Source organism: Xenopus laevis, chromosome 5S, assembly GCF_017654675.1.
Source record: "Xenopus laevis strain J_2021 chromosome 5S, Xenopus_laevis_v10.1, whole genome shotgun sequence".
NCBI lineage: Eukaryota > Metazoa > Chordata > Amphibia > Anura > Pipidae > Xenopus > Xenopus laevis.
The window spans coordinates 134,346,467-134,370,309 of NC_054380.1; the positions used below are offsets into that span (position 1 = coordinate 134,346,467).

The window sequence follows — 23,843 nt, forward strand, 5'->3', positions numbered from 1 at the left end:
ACATCTGGATTGTGTTACTGCTGTTACTCAGCATCAAAATGATGTCTTTGCCTGATGCTTTAGATTCGAAACTGCCACTTTCGAGATGGCAGTAGCTCCAGTGTCCCCCTGTGTTAATAGGTAAGTTTTCCACTGGAACTGATGCAATGTTGCTGAGGGCAACTATGCAGTGAAGTGATGGAGCAGATTGAATTGATTGGCATTGATGAATTGTTGATAACACTATTAGACTTATAGCATCAATAAAATCCTGAATGGTGTGAAAAATGTTTGGGGGAGTGAGCATGTGACAGGACATACCCAACATTGGACTGGGGACCACAAGGGCCCACAAGGGCCACTATTTCAAGGGCCCCCACATCCCACAAGCCAACCCCCCCCTGGTCCCCCCACCCTAGGCACAAATCCCTGGTCCCTTGCTCCTACTGCAACCACCGCCCAGGCCCCCCACTGCAACCCCCCTCCACACACCCCCGGCATGTATCCTCCCAATCTTGCGGCCGTAATGAGGCCAGCGCTGTACAAATCCACAGGGAGCGGATCTGGGCTGGTGGGGTCCACAAGGGCTGCAGCCCACTGGGTTTTTTCCTTGTGTCCTGCCGGCCAAGTCTGACCCTGAGTGATATCGATTTCTAATAATCTTAAAGGAGTCACTAGAAAACTATATAGAAACTGCAAAACAAACGAGAAAAAAACATAATAATAAAACCTAATTACAAGATGTTTATTAAATCTACTATAGTTGGGGGAGGGGGTTGATATTTGCATACAGTATGCCACAAGGATCTGAAGATCAAAAAGTAAAATGGGAAGAAACTGTTGAAAGGTTTAATAGAGATTCTTGAAGCAAGAGGTATTTGGGGGAGTTGTAAACAGGCCACAGGTTGGACAGTAGAACATCAGCAACTTCCAGAAGCAGCTATCAATTTTGCAACTTTGCTAAAGCTCCAATTCTATTCTGGCTACATGAGGCATATGATAACTATGGGCCACCTGTTCCAGAACTTGGCATGAGGCTTAACATCAAGTCTCTGGATTTGAGGTATAACATAGAATCTCTGGTGTGTTTCCAGCCAGTGAGGCCACGCACGAGTATGTACTGTACACGCATCTCCTTATTGAGGGATTCTCCACTGCCGAAGCAGAAAGCCGTTTGATGAACTCAACAATGATGCCCTATAACATATCCCTCAATGATACCACATCTGCGAACATTCTGAACCTTCAGATCACTACAGGTGAGGATCAGTGAGAGGCTACAGTGCTCTCTACTGCCAATAGAATTGATTGCACAGTGTGTTTTCTCTGATGTTTCTCCAGTCAGAAGAATTCTTGCATCTCAGCTGTAGGGTAAGATCAGAATCCCACTGCCCGGCACATAACTCTAGAAATGTATCTTCCCACCTGGATCAGGTCATGTTCATAGCCCAGTGCCAACCCAACCTTTTCACTAACACAAATCCCAAAGAGTGTTGGTTTAAAGGGGCTTCTTGGCCCTTGTCTAACATGAGTGCAGTGTATATGTCAAAAAAGGGCATGTGTTGAACATACTTTTTGCATATTTTTGTTAATCCCAAAAAAGTCTATGGCAAGGGAAACTGAAGCTACTCCATGTTTGGTCCTTGCGAGCAAAACAGGCAATTCGATTTTAGGGGGCTTTGTTCTTCAGCACTTAATACTGCAACACCAATTTAAAGGGAAACTATCCCAAAAATCATCATAACAAAATAAGAAATTTTCAAAATATAATCAATTGCAAATTCTGACCCGTTTCTGGAATAATCAAGTTAATCTTAGCTCTCTCAATTCCTCTCTTCATTCCCTCTTCATGCTGGAGTTGGAAGTTTGCATGGCAGTTAGATGCAATGGAGCCTTTGGGGGGGGGCAGAGATTTTGCCTGAAAGATGTCTTAGAGCTCACTCTTTTCAAATCATCAGAAATACTCGCTCTCAGCATACATGTTTGATTTTGTTTATGCTGGAGTCTGTTGTTTTAGTGAGCTTTAATACATCTGCTAGAAAAGGGAGTCCCAACCCAAACAGATATATTGGATCTCAATGTCAATCAATTCAGAAACGGTATTGAACATCCCACAAACCAACCACACCCCCCCTGGTCCCCCCACCCCAGGCTCAAATCCCTGGTCCCTTGCTCCTACTGCAACCACTGCCCAGACCCCCCACTGCAACCCCCCTCCACACACCCCCAGCATGTATCCTCCCAATCTTGCGGCCGTAATGAGGCCAGCGCTGCACAAATCCGCAGGGAGCAGATCTGGGCTGGTGGGGCCGCAGCATTTTAGTATTATGAAGCTTAAATAACATTTTCGTGATATTTCACATGGAGAAATGTAAGATTTATAAAAACATTATTCATGATTTTTTTAATATGTAGTGCATTTTTGTCTCCTAAAACCAGGAGTACTGCACCAATGAGGTGAGTTGAGAAAGGCGGTGGCATCCCACTGGTTACCAGGGGCAGCAAAAATGCTATAGCGTAACAATGTGCCACCTGGGCCCTCTCCCCACCAAAACAGTCTTAAGAGGGGTGTGCACAGCCACTCTTGCTCCATCCCACACTGCCCGCCCACTCCCCATCCGCTGGTCCCCAATGCTCCCCACCAGCTCTCAATTAGGAGAGCAGCTGCAGAGTGGAGATTTACATTTAACTTAGAGGAAACAGACCCTGCTTCCTGGCCCCCCTTATTCCCTGGGGACCCTCAATGGGGTCTGCTTTCTCTATAGTTACACTACTCCTGGTACCTTTAAGAGCAGAATTACGCTTCTCTATGCTAGTGTTGTAGACCCCTCTGGACCCCCTCCAGCACCAAAAAAATGAGCACCCAGGGGGCAGCAGTAATCCGCCTCAGGTCACAGTGGCCAGAATCACCCCTGCCTAAAACAAATTGTATTATTTTATTACACTTAAACTGTCTGTTCTAGAGTGCAACATTACGAATTTTGGAAGGTCCTGTGTATGCAAGGCTGGATTCCTATGGAACATGACATCCTGTTACACGTATCCAACATGTGCCGGTTATCCTTTCTGCACCTGCCTAATGGTGCCAAACGGCAGTGTTCCATTTTGTGAGCTGCCGTGCGACCCTTCTAACGCTACAGGTAATCACTGTGTTTATTTCTATAATGGACACAGGAAAACTCAGTCCTTGGGAAGGGTAGTGTTTGGGTTTCTTGTGCTTTTGTTAGTTTGGCAGCTGCCAGGTTTTTGGAATCATATTCCCGACAGGCAGGGACCTGAAAACTGCACAATTATCTGTCTTCCTAGAATGAGAGCAAGAGGGCAGCCCTAGAAGCGTGGCTGCCATGATAATTGACTCCTTGGATGTTCAACCCATGCCTTGGTCAAATCATGACTTCCTGCATGTAATGTATAAGGAAACCCACTACGTTTCTAACCAGCACAGACATTGCATTTTTCATTCTGTTCTATCTAATTATAAGGGGGCCAAATAATAAAAGTTGCAAAGTCTGCATTCATCATTACAACCAGATGAATGCTTATGAACAGGTGACCAATTATGCAACTGCTAATAATATGCTATGAGCTAATAGACCTGGTGCAAACTCTTAAATTATACGTCCACATACTATAAAGTAGACCCAACCAACAGTGGGGCAGATTTAATAGCACATCTGCTACTGTACCAGTGCAGTTACCCATAATAATCAATTCTTATTTTCACTCATTAACTTGTGAAAGGTCAACCAGAACTAATTGCTGATTCGTTGCTTTGAATAATGTGCGCTGATGCAATTTAGAAAATCAGCCCCAGTGGGGGTCATTTATCAACACTGGGCAATTTTGCCCATGGGCAGCAACCCATGGCAACCAATCAAATTGCCGCATTCATTGTTCTACTTGCAGCTGACTTCAAAAAGCTAATCCCTGATTGGTTGCTATAGGTAACTGCCCATGGGCAAATTTGCCCAGTGTTGATAAATGAGCCCCACTGTCTTTTACTTTGATCTGTCTCTGAACTGAGCAAATAAACTTGGTGACATAGAGGGGTGTCTCTTATTTCCCTAGAGCAGTGGTCCCCAACCAGTGACTCGCAAGAAACATGTTGCTCACCAACCCATTGCATTTTGCTCCCAGTTAGTGTCGGACTGGCCCACTGGGATACCAGGAAAACTCCTGGTGGTTCCAGGTGTCAATTGGCCTCTTGCTTCTAAACATTTGGCCAATTTCATGGTCATTCCCTATTTATAGTACAGAAAGTAAATACAAAAGACTAGAGGAGACTTGAGTGAGGAGAGAAGGAATAGTAGTTTGGAAAGTGGGACCACGGTCTAAGGTTTTCTGTTGGGCCCATGGACTAATGTTTTCTGGTGGACCCCTGGCATTCCAGTCCAACACTGCTCCCAGTGGCCTCAAAGCAGATGGGTTTTTTTTCAATTCTTGGTTTGGAGGCAAGTTTGGTTGCATAAAAACCATGTGTACTGCCAAACAGAACCTCTTGTAAGCTGCCAGTCCAAATAGGGGCTACCCAATAGTCAATCAGAGCCCTTATTTTACACCACCAAGGAGCATTTTTATGTGCTTTCTTTGCTCCCCAACTCTTTTTTATATCTGAATGTTCCTCATGATTAGAGGACTCCAGTCCTAGAGCATAGGTTTCCAGTGAAGATCCTTAGAAATCACAAAAACATGAAACCAGTCCTACTTAAACAATGTGAATTTAAAGATCTTCATTTCTTAACAGAGGGTTGATAATTATTTGGTGGACATTGACATCACTTAACACTTTATATAGTGAATAAAATATCCACTATTGTAATAGATAAGGATATTCTAAGTCACTGAGGAGTGCCATGACCATATAAAAGTACAAGGCCGATATATGGAAAAGTAATACACCTCTAGGCATCAATTATAACTGATGACATCATGAAGCACCGTTTCTAAGGATATCATTTACAGAACATCCATGGCTCTTGTGTATTAAGTACTCTTTATTGTAAAATAGAAGGATACATGTATGGGATCCGTTATCTTTAAATCCGTTATCCAGAAAGCTCCAAATTACGTGAAGGTCATCTCCCAAAGACTCCATTTTATCCAAATCATCCAAATTTTTATAAATGATTTCCTTTTTCTCTGTAATAATAAAACAGTTCCTTGTACTTGATCCCAACTAAGATATAATTAATCCTTATTGGAAGCAAAACAATCTAGTGGGTTTATTCAATATTTCAATGATTTTCTAGTAGACAAGGTATGGAAATCCAAATTTTGGAAAGATCTGTTATCCGGAAAACCCCAGGTCCTGAGCATTCTGTATAACAGGTCCCATACCTGTATTATAAGTCACCAAGGTGTTCCATGACCATATAAAAGCTTTGGCCTCGTGCTTTTCAACAGGCCATGAAACTCCGAGGTTACTTCTAAAATCCTCATATTTTCCAACAAGGGGTACTTTATTTTTTTTAATACACACGTTTTAGTGAGTCATGTGACAACAATGACATCACTAAGCTCCATTTATAACTGACGAACCGTTTATAAGGATATCATTTACAGGATATTCATGGCTTTTGTATAGTATAAAGCTATATATCACACATTATTAATAGGTCTTGTGTATGTATTTTCTTTTTGCAGTTGCTCTTAATGGAATATTTACACTTAATCAAAAATATACAACAGAGCTGCAAAAATCCAGCAACCCAGCCTATAAGACTCTAGAAAAGAATATTACTACAGCTGTAAGTAGAGGCTTTCTGGGAACAATGGACCATAACTGATTGGCAAAGTATTTGATGTATAACCTTAGAGAATCATAGAAAGTTACAAATAATAGAAGATTACAGTGGCAACTGGTCTTAGTTGTAGTACTGGGTATCTAGAAATGAGACATGAGCAGGAAAGGGAAAGAATGGACTTTGGAGAGTGGAGAGAAAAAAACACCATTATTATTGATGAAGTGAGTTGTTGTTGGCAATGAAATGTTGGCTAAAGGTGGCGATTTTTGGCAATCTCATATCATCTGCCCACCCAACAATTGTGCAGTCCAACGTCTGACTGGCCCACCGGGATACAAGGAAAACTTCCGATGGGCCCTCTGGCTTCCAAACATTTGGCCTATTTCATGGCCATTCGCTATTTCTATGAGAACAAAGAGGCTAAATAGATGGAATAATACATAATAGTATGTAAAGACAAGAAACTAGGAGAATAGTGGGTGAGTGAGGAGAGGAACAAAAATAGCACTGAGAGAGGGACCCTGGTCTAAGGTTTTTGGGTCTAAACCAGGCATCTGTGAGGGGGGGCTAAACTGTTCATGAGCCTTTATAGGAGAATACAGGGCCAGAACTAAGTGTAGGCAGAAGAGGCAGGTACCTAGGGCGCAATGATTGGGGCACTGGGCAGGTACATCTTGAAAAGTCTTCTGCCTACTCCTAGCCTGGGGTTTCTTGCTGGTGTTGGCTGTACTTAGCTCTTCCTGATCTACAGGAACGTCACTACATGCGAGAGTGCATGTTTGCACAAGCGTGCACATGGGGGGAGAGGTGTCTGGCCCGGCTGCCAAGGGTGCCACATTGACTTTGCCCACCCCTGGGAGAATACTTAGTTAGATTCCCCAATAATACCTTATTAATAATGTCCTTTTTCAAATGACGTCACTTCTTCTCTTACTTCAGCTCGTGTTTGCCTATTCAGGAAAATGTTCTCCTTTGAACGTGTCTATATCTGGATTCAGGTAACAAAAATACTGCCCATAATAATCAGACTGACACTTGTAAGACAGTTTTTTAAATATTTTAATATTTAATAATTCCATCTACCAGCAATGCAGGAGGCGTTATTGCACATTACCAGATGTTGTTGGGAGATCCAGTAACCACAGGCAACCTCACAGCAAGTGCCACTACAGCAGTTCAGCTTCTTCAAAATGCTGTTAATTCCACCGTTACTGTAGCAGGTAATCTGATCTGTGCCCATAAGCCTTTTATTTACTACTAAGGACAATTTTATTTATTAGTAAGGACAATTTTATTTACTACTCAGGACAATTTTATTTACTACTAAGGAGAATTTTATTTACTAGTTGGACAATTTTATTTACTAGTAGGGCAATTTTATTTACTAGTAAGACAATTTTATTTACTAGTAAGGACAATTTTATTTACTACTAAGGACAATTTTATTTACTAGTAAGGACAATTTTATTTACTACTAAGGACAATTTTATTTACTAGTAGGACAATTTTATTTATTAGTAAGGACAATTTTATTTACTAGTAGGACAATTTTATTTATTAGTAAGGACAATTTTATTTGCTAGTAGGACAATTTTATTTAATACTAAGGACAATTTTATTTACTAGTAGGACAATTTTATTTACTAGTAAGGACAATTTTATTTACTACTAAGGACAATTTTATTTACTAGTAGGACAATTTTATTTATTAGTAAGGACAATTTTATTTACTAGTAAGGACAATTTTATTTACTACTAAGGACAATTTTATTTACTACTAAGGACAATTTTATTTACTACTCAGGATTATTTTATTTACTACTAAGGAGAATTTTGTTTACTAGTTGGACAATTTTATTTGCTAGTAAGGACAATTTTATTTATTACTAAGGACAATTTTATTTACTAGTAGGATAATTTTATTTATTAGTAAGGACAATTTTATTTACTAGTAGGACAATTTTATTTACTAGTAAGGACAATTTTATTTACTACTAAGGAGAATTTTATTTACTAGTTGGACAATTTTATTTACTAGTTGGACAATTTTATCTACTAGTAGGGCAATTTTATTTACTAGTAAGACAATTTTATATGCTACTAAAGACAATTTTCATTTACTAGTAGGACCATTTTATTTACTACTAAGGACAATTTTATTTATTAGTAGGACAATTTTATTTACTAGTAAGGACAATTTTCATTTACTAGTTGGACAATTTTATTTACTAGTAAGGACAATTTTATTTACTAGTAAGGATTATTTCTGGCCATGAGATTTGGGCACCTCTTTTGAACTATTGTCTTGTCCATTCTCCTGTTTTCAGTAGACTTCTCACGCCAGTTTGTTCGCAAACAACGCAGAGAATGGGCTGATCCACTCTGTTTATCAAGCTCTGCTTTGCCAAAGGACAAATAGTATCTCAAATGATAGAAACTTTAGGGAAACACAAGAAGAAGTGAAGCTATAGCCTAAATATATACAATGTAAAGTCAGCTCAGTGTCCTTCCTGCTAAACTGCCTTCACCACTTCACGGATAAAGAAGTTGTGACTAGTAGGTGGCAAACGGGAGTCAGGCTGTGCTGGTCATAACAGGAGATGCTGGAGGAGAATTATGCCATATACAGGTATGGGATCCGTTATCCGGAAACCCGTTATCCATAAAGTTCTGAATTACGGAAAGGCTGTCTCCCATAGATTCCATGTTATCAAAATAATCGAGATTTTTAAAAATGATTTCCTTTTTCTGTGTAATAATAAAACAGTAGCTTGTACTTGATCCCGACTAAGATATAATTCATCCTTATTGGAAGCAGAACCAGCCTATTGGGTTTATTTAATGTTTACATGATTTACTAGTAGACTAAGGGGCAAATTCACTAACCGGCGAAAATTCGCCAGCACTGGCTTCGCGCACATCGCAACACGTAAATTCGCCTGGACAACGCTAATTCACAAAGATCTGAAGGGTACCTAACGATGGTGAAATTACGCCAGCGAAATTACACTCAGCAGTTCGAAGTTACGCTAGCGTTGGCTAATTTGCATACGGCGTGCAGTTAAAGTACAATGGCCATATATGCTGCAGCAAATACATTACACTACACAAGGCCACGGAACCTTAATAAAATTATATGAAGTTGTTATATTGCCCTACGCATGTGCCAACAGTATAGTTTAGGTGCCATATGTTAGCAAATGTAGGGGAGAAAGGAGGGTACCCCAAAAAATGTACGATCTTTTTCAGTCTATCACCCTTTAAATAGGAAAAATCTACTCTATTGCACTTCGCCTGGTCTGAGTTGGCAATGGCAAGTTTGGTGATAGAGGTGACGGTCAGTAAAATCACAAACTTAGGGGCTGATTCACTAAGGGTCGAATATCGAGGGTTAATTAATCCTCGATATTAGACTAGGAATTTAAATCCTTCAACTTCGAATATCGAAGTCGAAGGATTTAGCGCAAATACTGCGATTGTACGATCGAAGGATTATTCCTTCGATCGAACGATTAAATCCTTTGAATCGAACGATTCGAAGGATTTTAATCCAACGATCGAAGGAATATCCTTCGATCAAAAAAACTTAGGAAAGCCTATGGGGACCTTCCCCATAGGCTAACATTTACTTCGGTGGGTTTTAGGTGGCGAAGTAGGGGGTCGAAGTTTTTTTTAAAGAGACAGTACTTCGACTATCGAATGGTCGAATAGTCGAACAATCTTTAGTTCGAATCCATCGATTCGAAGTCGTAGTCGAAGGTCGAAGTAGCCAATTCGATGGTCGAAGTAGCCCAAAAAATACTTAGAAATTCGAAGTTTTTTTACTTCGAATCCTTCACTCGAATTTAGTGAATCGGCCCCTTAGTGTAATGCTCTTTCGCCAGACCAAAAACTCACCTGGCGTTAGAGTGCGAAGTTGCGCCAGAGTCTATCTCCTTGGTGAAATTACGCCAGCTACCTTTAGTAAATCGGGGAAGTGCCGAAATGACGTCAGGTTGGTGAATTTTCACCAGTGTTAGCCACTTCGCCCATCAGTAAATTTCCCCCTGAAGGTGTGAAGATCCAAATTATGGAAGGATCCGTTATCTGGAAAACCCCACGTCCCGAGCATTCTGGATAACAGGTCCCATACCTGTATTAAAACTGCAGTGGTTTTTGTAACTCTGTGTCTGTTTAGAATTCCTGAATGAATCTAAAAGAAAGCCCAAAATGATGTCTATTTCACTCCAAAAACATCTGCTGTTGTTTTTTTTTTAGGAATGTCTTCCATTGAACCCCAGCAACTCAGAGTGAACATGTGGAGTCCAATTATACTGACATGTACAATTAATGAAAAGATGGATGCCGTGGATTGGTATTTGATAACAAATAACGGCACAGATATGATTTTCGATGCTGGGACAAATATACGAATTTCAACATCATATCCTGCAGGGGCAGGCATGACTATCTCAACTCTCTCAATCGCCAGAGCAGATCAGTGGTCGATTGGTAAGTTACACGTTGCTCCTTTTCAGAAGCGAATGTCTATTTGGTTGCTATGGGTTGATCCAAATGGGAAGCTTTGTGTTTTTTAACACATGCAGTGTGGATGAAAGGATGTTATATATCAGGTACAATCTACTTTGACCAGATTACTATTGGCTGCTCACATCCTTGTTGCCTCCAAACTTCCAGACATCTAATCAACTTACCCGTATATACTCGAGTATAAGCCAAGTTTTTCAGCCCCCAAAATATGCTGAAAAACTCTACCTCGGCTTATACTCGGGTCAAGCGCAAAAACGGTCACTGGCGTCTAAGAAGAGCCGCCGGCGCCTAAGAATAAGAATAGTCGCCGGCATCCAAGAATAGTTGCCAGCGTCCAAGAATAGTCTCCAAGAATATTCGCCGGCGTCAAAGAATGGTCGCCGGCATCCAAAAACAAGACGCCGGCATCTCCAATTGGAACAGAAACCCTCAATTTTTTGATTGAAACTTACCAGAAGCTGCTGCATTTCTCACCCTCGGCTTATACTCGAGTCAATAAGCTTTCCCAGTTTTTGGAGTTAAAATTACGTACCTCGGCTTATACTCGGGACGGCTTATACTCGAGTATATATGGTATTTCAAATTGATTTAATTCTTCCTGGAATGAGTTCCATTCACCTAAGGGCTCATATATTAAGGACAAACTAAATCCATTTTTTTTTTTCATTTTTAGGAACATATCTCTGCCAGTTTTCCCGCAAAGGCCTACATTATAACGCCACTGCTCGAGTTAATGTTTCCCTGCTCCCGTCTGAAATCATCCTCAAACCAATCCAATTAAGTTTTCTTGCCTCTGCCGGAAATAGTGTGAGACTGCAATGCTGTGCTAAAATTGATGGGGAATCCTATAGGGTAACATGGACATACAATGGAAAAACAGAAAATGCATATGCTGGTCAGTATACTCAGGAATAAAAGTGATGAGTCTTCAAAAGCCAATTTTGCTCCATTTTACAGCTTACTGAAGCCCTAATTTATTAGGCTATTTTTAGGTGCATAGTGCAAAATGGGTGCAAATTAGTATCCATAAGAACACTGTAAAGAAAGTATTGGCAACGTGCCACTGTAGCATTTGGCATCAATATTTTAGCACCAGAGTTGCCCATTCGCAGTAAAGGAGGTCCTGAATACTTGCCAAATCTACAGAGTGTGCAGAGTTGTTTTGAAATGTGGAAAATGTCAAGCAATACAATAAAACGCTGCAAAGAAATAGTAATGCCTTATGTGTGACATATAAATTGTTGAGAGAATCAAATCTACTGTTCTACTCAGTTCAGTTAAGGTATCCAAATAAGTCAAGAAAAGAATTACTTTGAAAACACACAAGAAAAAAAAAGCCCATAATCACCAATGCATTTTGGTGCAATAAAAAAACAGCCTTTGACTCCAATGCGTTTTTCGAATTTTTGCTGGGACAGATTCGCTCATCACTAATTCTTTTCTAAGCAGACCATGGTCTTCAACAATGGGTTTTCAATACACCAAAAATAGTGATTTCATTTAAACCAATGTAAAAGCTTCTTCACATTGATTTTTCATTTTAACAACGTGTTTATTATTTTCCATAAACAAGACAATAATGGAGCAGTACCTATACAAAATCCAAAATATTGACTATAGAAGTATACATATATAATAACAAGTAATGATCTTCATGAAAAAACTAAGAGCAATAAAATTGCCAAAATGACATGCTTCTTCACATTGAAGACAGTATGGACAAAAAATTCTCTATCTCCTGATGTTGTAGTGGGAGATTCTCTTGAGGATGATAACATTTTTGATGTTAAGCAGAGCAGGGTGTCCAAGCTCAGTTGAAGAGAGGTCTAATGGTCAATAGTGCATAGCAGTGGTTCCCAAACTCTGGGACTGGTCTCCCTAGAAGTTCTCAAAACCATGGTTGAGTGAGACATTGGGTAGAACGCCTATTTACTGTCCGAAATACTCCTGGAAACCGTATTGAAAGTTATATTTGTTTAGATTTAGGGTGTCCAAGCTCAGTTCAAGAGAGGTCTAATGGTCAATAGTGCATAGCAGTGGTTCCCAAACTCTGGGACTGGTCACCCGGCCTAGAAAGTCTCAAAACCATGGTTGAGTGAGACATTGGGTAGAACGCCTATTTACTGTCCGAAATACTCCTGGAGAACGTATTGAAAGTTACATTTGTTTAGATTTAGATTTGGGTGAACACTTATTTGATGTCCTATTTATTAATGGAACTGTGGCTAATGGTTAATAAATATTAAATAATATTCCTTCAAACTTAGCTGGGCTTTGGTAAAATGCTGGTTGGTTTGAATGAAGTCTGAAAAACCGCTATAGTAAAATTAGTATCTCTGACCAGGGACCCCACTGTCTAGATTTTTATATAAAGAGGTGGCAGTGAGAAGTATGTTGGAATTGAGTGTTGTGTTTCCACCTTAGCAGGTACACAGGCAGATTTACAGTGTTACACGTTGAACGTAAGTGCACCCTCTACAGACACCAATTACAACTGCACATTTATCAACAGCGCCGGCCAAAAACAATCGGCCATTATTCTCGTCACCATAATAAAAGGTATGTGGGAGATGGATTTGCACAAGTTTAACGTTAAAGATTCAGAGCCATAATGTGAAAGGCATAGAAACGACCACAGCTCCATAGAATTTTATGTAGAACTGTGGATCATGAAAATAATTATAAATGATATCTTTGCATGCCAATTGATGGGGATCAATGAGGGGATCAATGAGGTGATTCAATGGATGCATTGGACTATACCTTTAATCCACCAATCACTAGATAGATTGGGAAACTTAAACTAATTAAGCCACAAAGTAGGAGGTCTCTGGAGGGACCTACAGGTCATTGGGCCTCATTCCAAGTTGAACTTCAACTCAATTGGTCCACTGTGTATTGGGAAATGTTTCAATAAGTTCACTTGGCTTATCACTTCTTCCAACAGACGGAGAACAATTTTGCCCGCAAACTAAAACAAATGATGGAATTAGTTGGGGCATTACAAGAGCTGGGTTACAGGTCACTGTCTGCTGTGCCTCGGGAAAATCAGGAAATCAGACGAGAAACTGTTCTGCTAATGGAGAGTGGATGGAGGTGCAAGATAACTGTATTAGTCTTATTCTGAAGAAAGCACTGACTGATGCCCAGGTAAAGGTCTTTGAATAATGTACACGAACAGTTGTGTATGTTTCTGTTGTTGCTGGTTTCTCAGGGTTTTTTGTTTGTTTGATTGTCTTTTCAACTGTGATTGGTGGCAGCAACCATCTCTACTTAAAGGAAAACTATACCCCCTAAATGAACACTTAGGGGCAGATTAATCAAGGGTCGAAGTGAATTCGAGGGAATTTTCTAAGTAAAAAAATTCGAAATTCAAAGTAATTTTTTGGATACTTCGACGATCGAATAGGATACTACGACTTTGAATTCGATTCGAAGTAAAATGGTTCGAATATTCGACCATTCAATAATAAAAGTACTGTCTCTTTAAAAAAACTTTGACTTCAATACTTCGCCAAATTAAACCTGCCCAAGGCCTATGGGGACCTTCTAGAGCAGTTTTCTACATTTTTTGAAGTCGAAGAAAAATCGTTAGCTCGATCGCTGAAATCCTTCGAATCGTTCGATTCGAAGGATTTAATCGTTTCGATCGACCGATTTTCCTTCGACCGCAAATGGCCAAATTCGATGAAAAAAAAGTTCGACTTCGATATTAGAAATCGAAGTAATTCAATTAGATGGTCGAATTTCGAAGTATTTTCAACTTCGAAATTTGACCCTTGATAAATCTGCCCCTTAAGCAACTGACTTATATCATATTAAGTGACATATTAAAGAATCTTACCAAACTGGAATATATATTTAATTAAATATTGCCCTTTTTACATCTCTTGCCTTGAACCACCATTTCGTGATGGTCTCTATGCTGCCCCTGAGATTACCTGACAGAAAAACTACAACTAAATAACAACAAGGGGGTTATTTATCAAAGTCCGAATTTATCTCAATTTTTTCTGCGACAAACTGCAATCAAGTCCGCTCAGGTTTTTTATGCTTATTTATCATTACATTTTCCCAAAAATTTGGTTTTCCCGATTTTTTCGAAATTTTCACCTGAAAACTTCAGTGTATTGCCCGAAACCCAGCGCACATCAAAAAATCATTGGGACTTCTTCCATTGACTTATATGCAACCTCGACAGGTCTGTGATGCCGGATTTTCAGATAAAGATTTTTGCATCCTCAGGGTTTAATAAATTCTGAAAAATTTGTGATTTTTTAAAAGTCTGATTTTATATTAAAAAACACACGATTTTTTGGTGATTTTTGCACAGAGTTTAGTAAATAACCCGCTAACTGTAACAGGAAGACGTGTTGAAGCAAAAGACACAACTCTGTTTGTTAATTGGCTCATGTGACCTAAGAAGTATAGTTTGTTTGGTGTGTTTGTGTGCACAGTGAATCTTACGATCCAGGGGGCGGCCCTTATTTTTTAAAATGGCAATTTTCTATTTATGATTACCCAATGGCACATAATACTAGAAAATTATATTATTATGAAAATGGTTTATTTACATGAAGCAGGGTTTTACATATGAGCTGTTTTATGCAATGTCTTTTTATAGAGACCTACATTGTTTGGGGGGTATAGTTTTCCTTTAATACCATTAGCCCTGCAGCATGCATCTTTCATACAGGGCTTAGGTGGGAACCCTAATTTTGACTTTAGTTGCTATTCAGCCATACAGCCGTGGATTCAAACCCCATTTAGCAGGACCTTAAATACTGGCTGCCGAACCCCTATAATGTTCATGTAGTTGTAAATGTCCCCAATTTTTCCTTTTGCTAGACATTACAAAATGGCCTTGGAAACTTGCAAGAAAGGGTACCAGCGATACTGTCAGTGGTGACTGATCTTTCAGCAGTATCAGTTAACAATCCTGCAGGAGTGACCACTCTAGTGTCTATACTGGGAATCATCTCAAATGTCTCTGCAAACATGAAAGTGACTTTTGGCGCCAGTGTTGTAACAGTAAGTACACGTGGCTTTCTTTGGATAACATTGGATTGTATTTTACTAATGGAACGTATCACACCCATAATATTCCCCAATACAAGAAACTCAAAATTGGTCAATAATAGCTTTCCATTGTCATATCATTAGCAGGAACAATCACTTCTACAGTTTACAGTCTATAGAGAGATAATACAAGCCATATATGTAAGCCCCATTGTGCAAGAAAGGTTGGTATATAGTTGGGACACACCTAAGATCAGCTAAAAACTCCTCTGACTCAAGGGCAGGAGATATATTTGGCCATACTAATATTTGGTCTGACCTGTGATATGTTGAAATTCCAGCTCATGTAACCTAAGTTGTTGAAGACCAAAAGTAGAGCTGGTGCTCCCTGTCATTGGCTTTATAAGGTCTGCCCTGGATGATATTGACGACTAGATGAAGAAGGCTCTCTCTCATAAGTCATAAGTACAAGTATGAGGAAATCATCTTAATATGCAGTTCATACATCCATTATATTACTCAAAAGCATAATATTTGGTCTGACCTGTGATATGGTGAAGTTCCAGCTCATGTAACCTAAGTTGTTGAAGAGCAAAAGTAGAGCTGGTGCCCCCTGTCATTGGCTTTATAAGGTCTGCCCTGGATGATATTGATGACTAGATGAAGAAGAAGTAGTAGTCATAAGTACAAGTATGAGGTAATCATCTTAATATGCTGTAGTTCATACATCCATTATATTACTCAAAAGACTTATCCTGGGTCACTTATTTATATACGTACAAAGGTTTGGGTGGATTATAATCTAAACATGTTCCCTATATCACCTTACCTGCAGGACTTCCTGGCAGTTGCGAGCAACCTTTCGGATGCCAGTTTCTCGTCACTATGGAAGACCAGCAGAAGCCCTGCTGCTTCTAATATGATGAAGTCAGTAGAGCAGTTTAGCGCCCTGTTTAAAACAGACAATGATACATTTGATATTCTTCTACCGTATATTCAGCTGAAGAGAAGCTCCTATGGAAACATGAGCAATATTGATGACTATGCAAAGGCATTCAGTGATTTCAATGGAGTAACCACATTCATAAATAAAGAGACCATCACTGCCATGTTGGCTACAGATAACATCACTATTACTACTCTGGTGTTCAAGACAATTGGATATCTGTTGCCCAACACCACTACCGGACCATTTAACGGTGCTCAGTTAAATAGTGTCATTCAGTCTACTTCTATAAATTCAGCAGTCTCAATCAATTTGTGTGGTGAGATTCATATGAACTTTACGACTAACTTCTCAGGCAGTAATTATGGACAACGCTGTGCTTTTTGGGACTTCTCCCAACCTGGCGATGGTGGTGGATGGTCAGATCAAGGATGCAAATCCAACGTTAATGAAAATTTGACGATCTGCTCATGCAACCACTTGACCTCCTTTGCCGTGCTGATGTCCATTAACGCTGAACCCTTATTTTTAATTGATGAGATCACATATGCTGGCCTGGCGGCTTCCATACTATCTCTGTGTGTGTGTATCATTACAGAATGCTTAGTGTGGAAGTCTATTGTAAGAAACAACATCTCTTATTTTCGACACATTTCTCTATTTAACATAGCACTTTCCTTGTTGTTTGCCGATGCTTTCTTCTTCTCCGCCACTTTCGAATCAGTAAAGAACTACAAGTTCATCTGCCTTTCGATAACCTTCCTGAATCATTTCTTCTACCTGGCCCTTTTTTTCTGGACTTTTTGCCAAAGTGTAATGCTTCTCCATCAGCTCCTGTTTGTTTTCCACCACGTTCGAAAGAAAATATTTATTTCACTTTCGCTTATTGTGGGATATTTTATCCCTGCCCTAATAGCCACCGGCACTTTTTTCTATTTCTACCCTAAACAAACATACCTACACCAAAGTGTGTGCTGGCTGAATCCTGAAAGTGGAGCCATTTATACATTTGCCATTCCCGCTGGATCAATCATTATTTTCAATTTCATGATCTTGATGGTGGTAATTTCCAAGTTATCTCGACCCTCTGTGTCAGAAGCTCACCGTCCAGAAGAAAAGGAAACAGCCAAAAGAATCATGAAGGCAGTGTTTGTGTTGACACCTGTTTTCGGTTTAACTTGGAGCTTTGGCTTTGCTTTACTCAATGACCTTGATTCTCTAACCAGACAAATTTTCTCATATGGATTCGCTGGGCTGAATGCTTTTCAGGTATGTCACATTCAGAATGTCTCATGGTGAAAAATGTAGCATGTCCTAAAAATTGCCAAACCTTGGGGTCTGCAAACAGTAGTCCTAAAGACCAGGAGGCTACTTTCACTAGTCCGTGCATCCAAGGTAAGCAGCACAAATGCTGAATTCATATGATTCATGGTAACATCTAAGTAGGTTTTATGACTTGGAATCAATGGTATCAAATTATATTTCTTCCAATTAAAAATAGAAGAGTCTTTATGGCAGCTAAGGCCATCTGCTTCCTGCCCAAAACGGTGTAAAGGAAAATGAAAACTATCAGGAGATTAGTCCATTACTGGACCATTCCATCTAAGCATCCGTCGGGGGAATTCCTGGGGTAATTAGCTATTTGGTACTGAAAGAACACATTCTTGAGCCCCACGTTCTTGAGGGCCAAAAGTATCTTAAGACCAAAGCATCTGACAAGGTGATCCTCCCCATTGTAGCTTTTATTGGCGAAAGATCTTCAAAAAGAACAACCATTTTTAAGGAATATTTGTGGAGATGCCACAACCAAATGAAAGTCTGGCCTGCCTTCTGCAGAATATTGCAGCTAAAATATCAAAGAGAAGGTGGGAACACATCAAGGTTTATTAACATATTGGAAGGACGACTGGCTTTGACAAAATTCCTTCAAACATACAAAAAATAGATAGGATCCCCTCGCTTGGTGTTGTATTAGCAAATCATTTGATGGAAGGGTTTCAGTAGACAATTCATGATCATAAAGTTACCAAGTTGCCATGTCAACTCCATATGATGGTCCACTGTTAACTATTTACATTTGGAATCTGCATAACTTGGCGAAAGACCAAATTACTGTTCTCACACAATGATCCTCCCCCATTGTAGATTTTCTTAGGGAAGAAATCTCCAGCATTGATAAAACCTACATTATAGGGTCAGATGTGGGGTTGCTATGTATTCTACATTGTTCTACTAGGCTGAACAAGCAGGAATTGAAAACTAAAAGCAGATAATACTCTACTTTTAACTTTTTTTGGAAAATAGCACTGCTGGCAGGATTTTAGGCATTTTTACCATTCACCTCTTGATTAACTGCAATATCATGAAGCCAACTCTCAGAGACTTGTTACGGTCAGTATTTCATGATGATGGCAAGGGTACCCCAAACTATAAATAAATATAACTGATGTTTACAAATAAAACCTGATGTACAGTGTACTAATTTATTTTTGTATTGTTTTCAAACAGGGCTTCTTTATCTTATTAACGTGCATGACAGAAAAAAAGGTAAGTAAGATGTAGGGTTTTCTGAAAACTACTTTGACCAAATCTGCACTGATTTTCCCACCCTATTTATCAATAAATGTTCCCCAAAAATCCTTGCAGTATTCTTGTGGATAAAAACTAGATAAAATCTTGGAAAAATCTGAATATCGGAACTTTTTCAATTTGCCGCCCTAATACCGCAACTTTTCAGATTTGACGCACAAATACCGCAACTTTTTCAGATTTAACGCACGAATACCTCGATTTTCTTTGATTGACGCCGAATACCGCAAAATTTTCCGATATACCCCCGAATTACTGCAATTTTTTTGGGATTTGACACTCAAATACCGCAACTTTATCGTATTTGCCTCCAGAATACCTAAACTATTTCAGATTTGCCTCCCAAATACCGTGACTATCTGGACAACTTTTTGGATTTGATGCCCGAATACCACAACTTTTTCAGAAACCCATCGTAGATCAGGATATCAATGGAACATTTGCCATTAACTTCTACATGAACTCGGCAGGTCTGAGTTGGAGTACTTTTTTATTCAGACTTTTAACACCATTGTGCTTTAATAAATCACGAAAAATTTGTGTTTTATTTTTCTAGGAAAATGTTTTTTTCCCCTTTAAAAGTCCAATTAGAAAAAATTGGAGCAGATTTATTGAAATTCAGGAAATGTGCCCCTTTTCTAAAGGTGGCCATAAATGCACAGATAATATCATATGAAATTAATTTTCGTACGATATTTGGTGTATGTATGGTGGAAGACGAGCAGACCAATATCAGCAGAAGACTTGGATATTGGTTGGCTTGACGATCGGGCCGGCTGGAAAATTTTGATCGGGCCCTTGGAAGGCACTTGAACATCAGCCACTGTTAGTGCTGAATCGTCAGATGCAGGTAAAATCTATTGTTTCTATATGTATATCTGACGATTCAGCTCTACATGTGTGTATTGAAACCAATATTCTTTCTTGGCTACATCTTTCCCAGGATAGATCGTAATTGTTACATCTATGGCCACCTTGGTGGTTCCCATAGGCTATAAATTGCTAAAAATCAGAGATAATCTCTTAGAACTCGGATAAAAACACTGATAGCACAAAACAAATTATTTGTGTGTATCAGAAACCATATTTTTTGTTTTTTCACATTTAGGTGCGAGACGCTCTCACTAAAAAGGTTTCCTCACGTGTAAGTAAAAATATATTTCTCTTAAAATATTGTAATAACCTGCTTGTATTTTTCTTAGATTTCTTAAAATCAATCAAACATGGCTTCTGTGTTTGATTTGTTTGTTACATATAGAATCCAGTTACCAATATATCAATATTCATAATATTCATAATAAAACAAACAAAGCTACAGCCCTGGCAATGCAGATAACTAAAGAACTCTATTATTTTTAATTCTAGTTAAAATGGATTTCATGCATATTTGAAAGTCACACATTACAATACTGTATCTTTTTTTTTCATATATTGTATTTATGATCTCAGTAAGTAAAAGTACATTAAAAGCAGTTAGATTCTATCCCAAGGCTTATTATGTTATATAATATTTTTCTCTAGATCAAGTCATCAACAAAGTCATCAATGACTAAATCTGAAGTTCCAAAGAAAATATTTAAGGTTTCCACCATCAGTAAAGACAAGTAAAGGTAAGAACCCAGGAATAACTGTGTGCTGGGTGTTGGCTCTATTATTAAAATGTGTACTTTGAAACTTTTGGCTTACGCCTTATAGGTTCACTTTCTTCAGGCCTATTGCAGTTGACATCAGGAGTAGGAAAATGTCCTTCATCAAATGAAGCTTCTCCAAAGTCATAACAGGAGCAAGACGACTTGCATTCCATATGCGTCCATCAGACAGTTCATATGTGTATGGTCCTCGCTGGCATCTCACTTCAAGTGGTGTAGTAAATTTAGATTGTCCTTGTTTCAGTATTCCTGGTTTCTTTATTCTGACTAAAGATCCAGGCTGAAAGTGCACTTCTCTTGCACCACGTTTTCTGTCAGTATAAGCCTTGCATTTGGCTTGTCGGCGTTTCACAATGTCAGCAGTAGATGATTTTGTAGGCACAGTATTTTGTGGAAGTTTGATGTCTGCAACATGTAACTTAGTGCGCATCTGTCTGCCATGTAATAATTCAGCTGGAGATGATTGGGTTGTTGCATGGCGCGTTGCTCTGTAGTTATGTAGGAACTCTGTTGTAAATACTTTCCAAGATTTCCCAGTAAGATTTGCTGTCTGTAGTGCTTCTTTCAGACTTCTATTGAACCGCTCGATTTCTCCATTTGCTTGTGGGTAATACACTGAATATTTCCTATGCACAATATTCCTCTCTCTCAGAAAGGATTCAAACTCAGATGAGACAAACTGTGGTCCGTTGTCTGATATTAACTCCTTTGGATTACCTTCTCTGCTGAAGACTGTAGACAGAAATGTTATTACTGTATCTGATGTTATATGAGAAACAAATGCAATTTCATGCCATTTACTTCAATAGTCTATCAAGGTTATAGCAAATCTACAGTCTATAGCTATAGGAGCATCTATAAAAGGACCGACAATATTAATAGCAAGTTTTTCCCATGCTGAATCAGTGAATGGTACTGGCTGAAGTGGTGGTGTATGTTTGATAGCTGTTTTGTCATGATTCTGACAAGTAACACAAGAATGAATGGCAGTTACCACATCAGCATCCATTGCTGGCCACCAGTATAGTTCTCGTAGTCTTTGTTTTGTACGTACAATTCGTTGATGACTCTCATGTGCAAGTTGTATGAGCTTTTCTCGCAAGGTCTCTGGTACCAGTAAATGGTGAGCTCCACGGACAACATAGCCATCTACTAAGGACAGTTTGTGCCTAATCCTGTAGTAAGGTTGAAGATCAGGACTGAGTTTCTTCTCAGCAACCACATTTACTCTTGGCACGAAAAGTTCTTTATAGCAGTAAGAGCAGTTTCATAAGTATCATCAGGTAATGGTAATGTATAGAATATATGCTGTCCCAGGCAGTGAATAAGTAAAGCACACTTTCTAGCATCAGAAATCTCCCCTTGGTCCGCAACAATAATGTAATTTTCAAACATATGGATCCAAGCAATAAAAGGTATGGTAGGCTCACCAGGGTTTAGAAGGAAAGGATGCAGGCTGCTGCAGAGGTAGAAGAGCCATCTCATCGTCAATTTATGTTTTGGGTAGCCGAGGATGAGTAGAGTATAACAGTGCTTTATTAGCAGACTCATGCAGTAACTTTTACTTTCAATTTTAAGCTATCCAGGAAGTATGCACAGTATAAGTCTGAGCACAGTGACATCTACAGGCCATTTTTATAAACACCACACCTAATTTCTAACTAACCCTTTCCTAGCTTCTAACTAGTCCTTCCTTAGGTTCTAGCTAAACTTTCCCTACCTTCTAGGCCTTCTCTTGCTTCTTACTAAGCTTTTTCTACCTTCCAAGTAGGCCTTCTCTAATTTTGAAGTAGGCTTTTACTTGCTTCTAACTAGTCCTCCCTTAGCCTCTAGCTAAGCATTCCCTACCTTCCAGGCCTTCCCTAGCTTCATACTAGGCTTTTTCTACCTTCAAGTAGGTCTTCCATAATTTCGAACTAGGCTTTTCCTAGCTTCTAACTAGTCCTTCTCTAGCTTCTACCTAAGCTTTCCCTAACTTCTAGCCCTTCCCTAGCTTCTAGCTAAGCTTTCCTTAACTTCTAGGCCATTCCTAGCTTCTTACTAGGCTTTTTCTACCTTCTAAGTAGGCCTTTTCCCAATTTCTAACTATGCTTTTCTTAGCTTCTAACTAGTCCTTCCCTAACTTCTAACTCCTAGCTTTCCCTAACTGCTAGGCCTCCTCTTGCCTCTAGCCAAGCTTTCCTTAACTTCTACGCCTTCCCTAGCTTCTAGCTAGGCTTTTTCTACCTTCTAAGTAGGCCTTCCCTATTTCTAACTAGGCTTTTTCTAACTTTTAGACACCACACGGAGGCATAGTCCTCTGTATGCTGAGCTGTAGAGATGGAACCAGAGGGAACTGAGATTCTGTCCCAGGCTCAATCTTTTAAGGTTAACTTTTTTTTTTACAGAAGAATTTGGGACATGCTTTGGTCACATATATCAGCTCTGAAGCTCTATCAAGCATCCAAGAATAAAGACAAAATACTGTATACTCTCACTATTCCATACCCTATATTTTATTTTTCCTGAAGAAATGTAATTGAATTATATGCTATTAGATAAATAAAATAACAGTTGTGTGGACAATCTTGGTCTCAGCAGATGTTGTTCAACTACAACTTCCAGTGATAGTAGCTATAGCTGACTGATATCTAGAGGCAGCAAGCTTGCCCAGCCCTGCTGTGGATTATATTCCAACAGGCCAGGAGATCAATGTTTTATTATAATCCAGGAAATATTCCGGTAGCATGATGAGTAACTGTATAGTAATGTTGATCTGTGTAGTCCATGGGAAATTACATTAATGTGAGATCACAAAGCTCCTAGTTATAAATCCAGAGTACATTATGGATGTTGATGCGTGCATCCGACACGACACATCTATCAGATGAAGACGCAACATGCAGCGTTCACATCCGACAGTCGTGACAGATGCACGCAGCAACAACGTCCGACATGGGCGCTTCCGACGTGACTCCTGCGTCATCTCAGCGTGCCGGAACATATGCAATTGCAGGTAAAATCGCTTGTGTAGTTGTAGTACCCTAAGGGTTGGAGCTACATGCCTAGGCAAAAAAACAGGTAACCTCAAACAGTGTCAGACTGGGGGCCCTGGGCCCACCAGACCTGTAGCCTCAGGGGCCCCCACACCACCCCCTGGGCCCCCCAGCTGCAAACTATTCTATGCCACAATACCTCCTCCACCCCGGCGTTGAGACAATGCAGGAACTGAGTGTCGCCAATACCTCCTATACCCCCTCCACATCGCACACACCGCAAGTTTTTTGTGCAGAAGAGGGAGTGCAGGAGCGGGTCTGGGACAGCGGGGCCCAAAAGAGCCTGGGCCCACCGGGTTTTTTCCCAGTGTCCCATCGGACCAGTCCAACCCTGACCTCAAATCACATCAGA

The 23,843-nt window shown here is 39.6% G+C and overlaps 1 protein-coding gene across 1 annotated transcript; it reads left to right on the forward strand.

The window, feature by feature from the left end:
* The first annotated feature begins 1,079 nt into the window (after positions 1 to 1,079).
* LOC108717501 (adhesion G-protein coupled receptor F3) lies at positions 1,080 to 23,573 on the forward strand. Its single transcript, XM_041565088.1, has 15 exons — positions 1,080 to 1,238; positions 2,943 to 3,119; positions 5,623 to 5,726; positions 6,663 to 6,721; positions 6,810 to 6,943; positions 9,981 to 10,214; positions 10,927 to 11,148; positions 12,678 to 12,812; positions 13,201 to 13,403; positions 15,102 to 15,284; positions 16,108 to 17,487; positions 18,727 to 18,765; positions 19,916 to 19,951; positions 20,329 to 20,417; positions 22,844 to 23,573. Exons 1-14 carry the CDS (start codon positions 1,157 to 1,159, stop codon positions 20,413 to 20,415), a joined length of 3,075 nt encoding a protein of 1,024 aa, XP_041421022.1. The 5' UTR covers positions 1,080 to 1,156; the 3' UTR covers positions 20,416 to 20,417; positions 22,844 to 23,573.
* The last annotated feature ends 270 nt before the right edge of the window (positions 23,574 to 23,843 follow it).

What these genes read in the sequence shown, in the direction of transcription:
- LOC108717501 (XM_041565088.1), top strand. Translation starts at nt 1,157, where the DNA reads ATGAACTCAACAATGATGCCCTATAACATATCCCTCAATGATACCACA. An exon ending in CGACCCTTCTAACGCTACAG is followed by an intron (nt 3,120 to 5,622) that starts GTAATCACTGTG and finishes TTCTTTTTGCAG; the next exon opens with TTGCTCTTAATGGAATATTT. An exon ending in AAGCACTGACTGATGCCCAG is followed by an intron (nt 13,404 to 15,101) that starts GTAAAGGTCTTT and finishes TCCTTTTGCTAG; the next exon opens with ACATTACAAAATGGCCTTGG.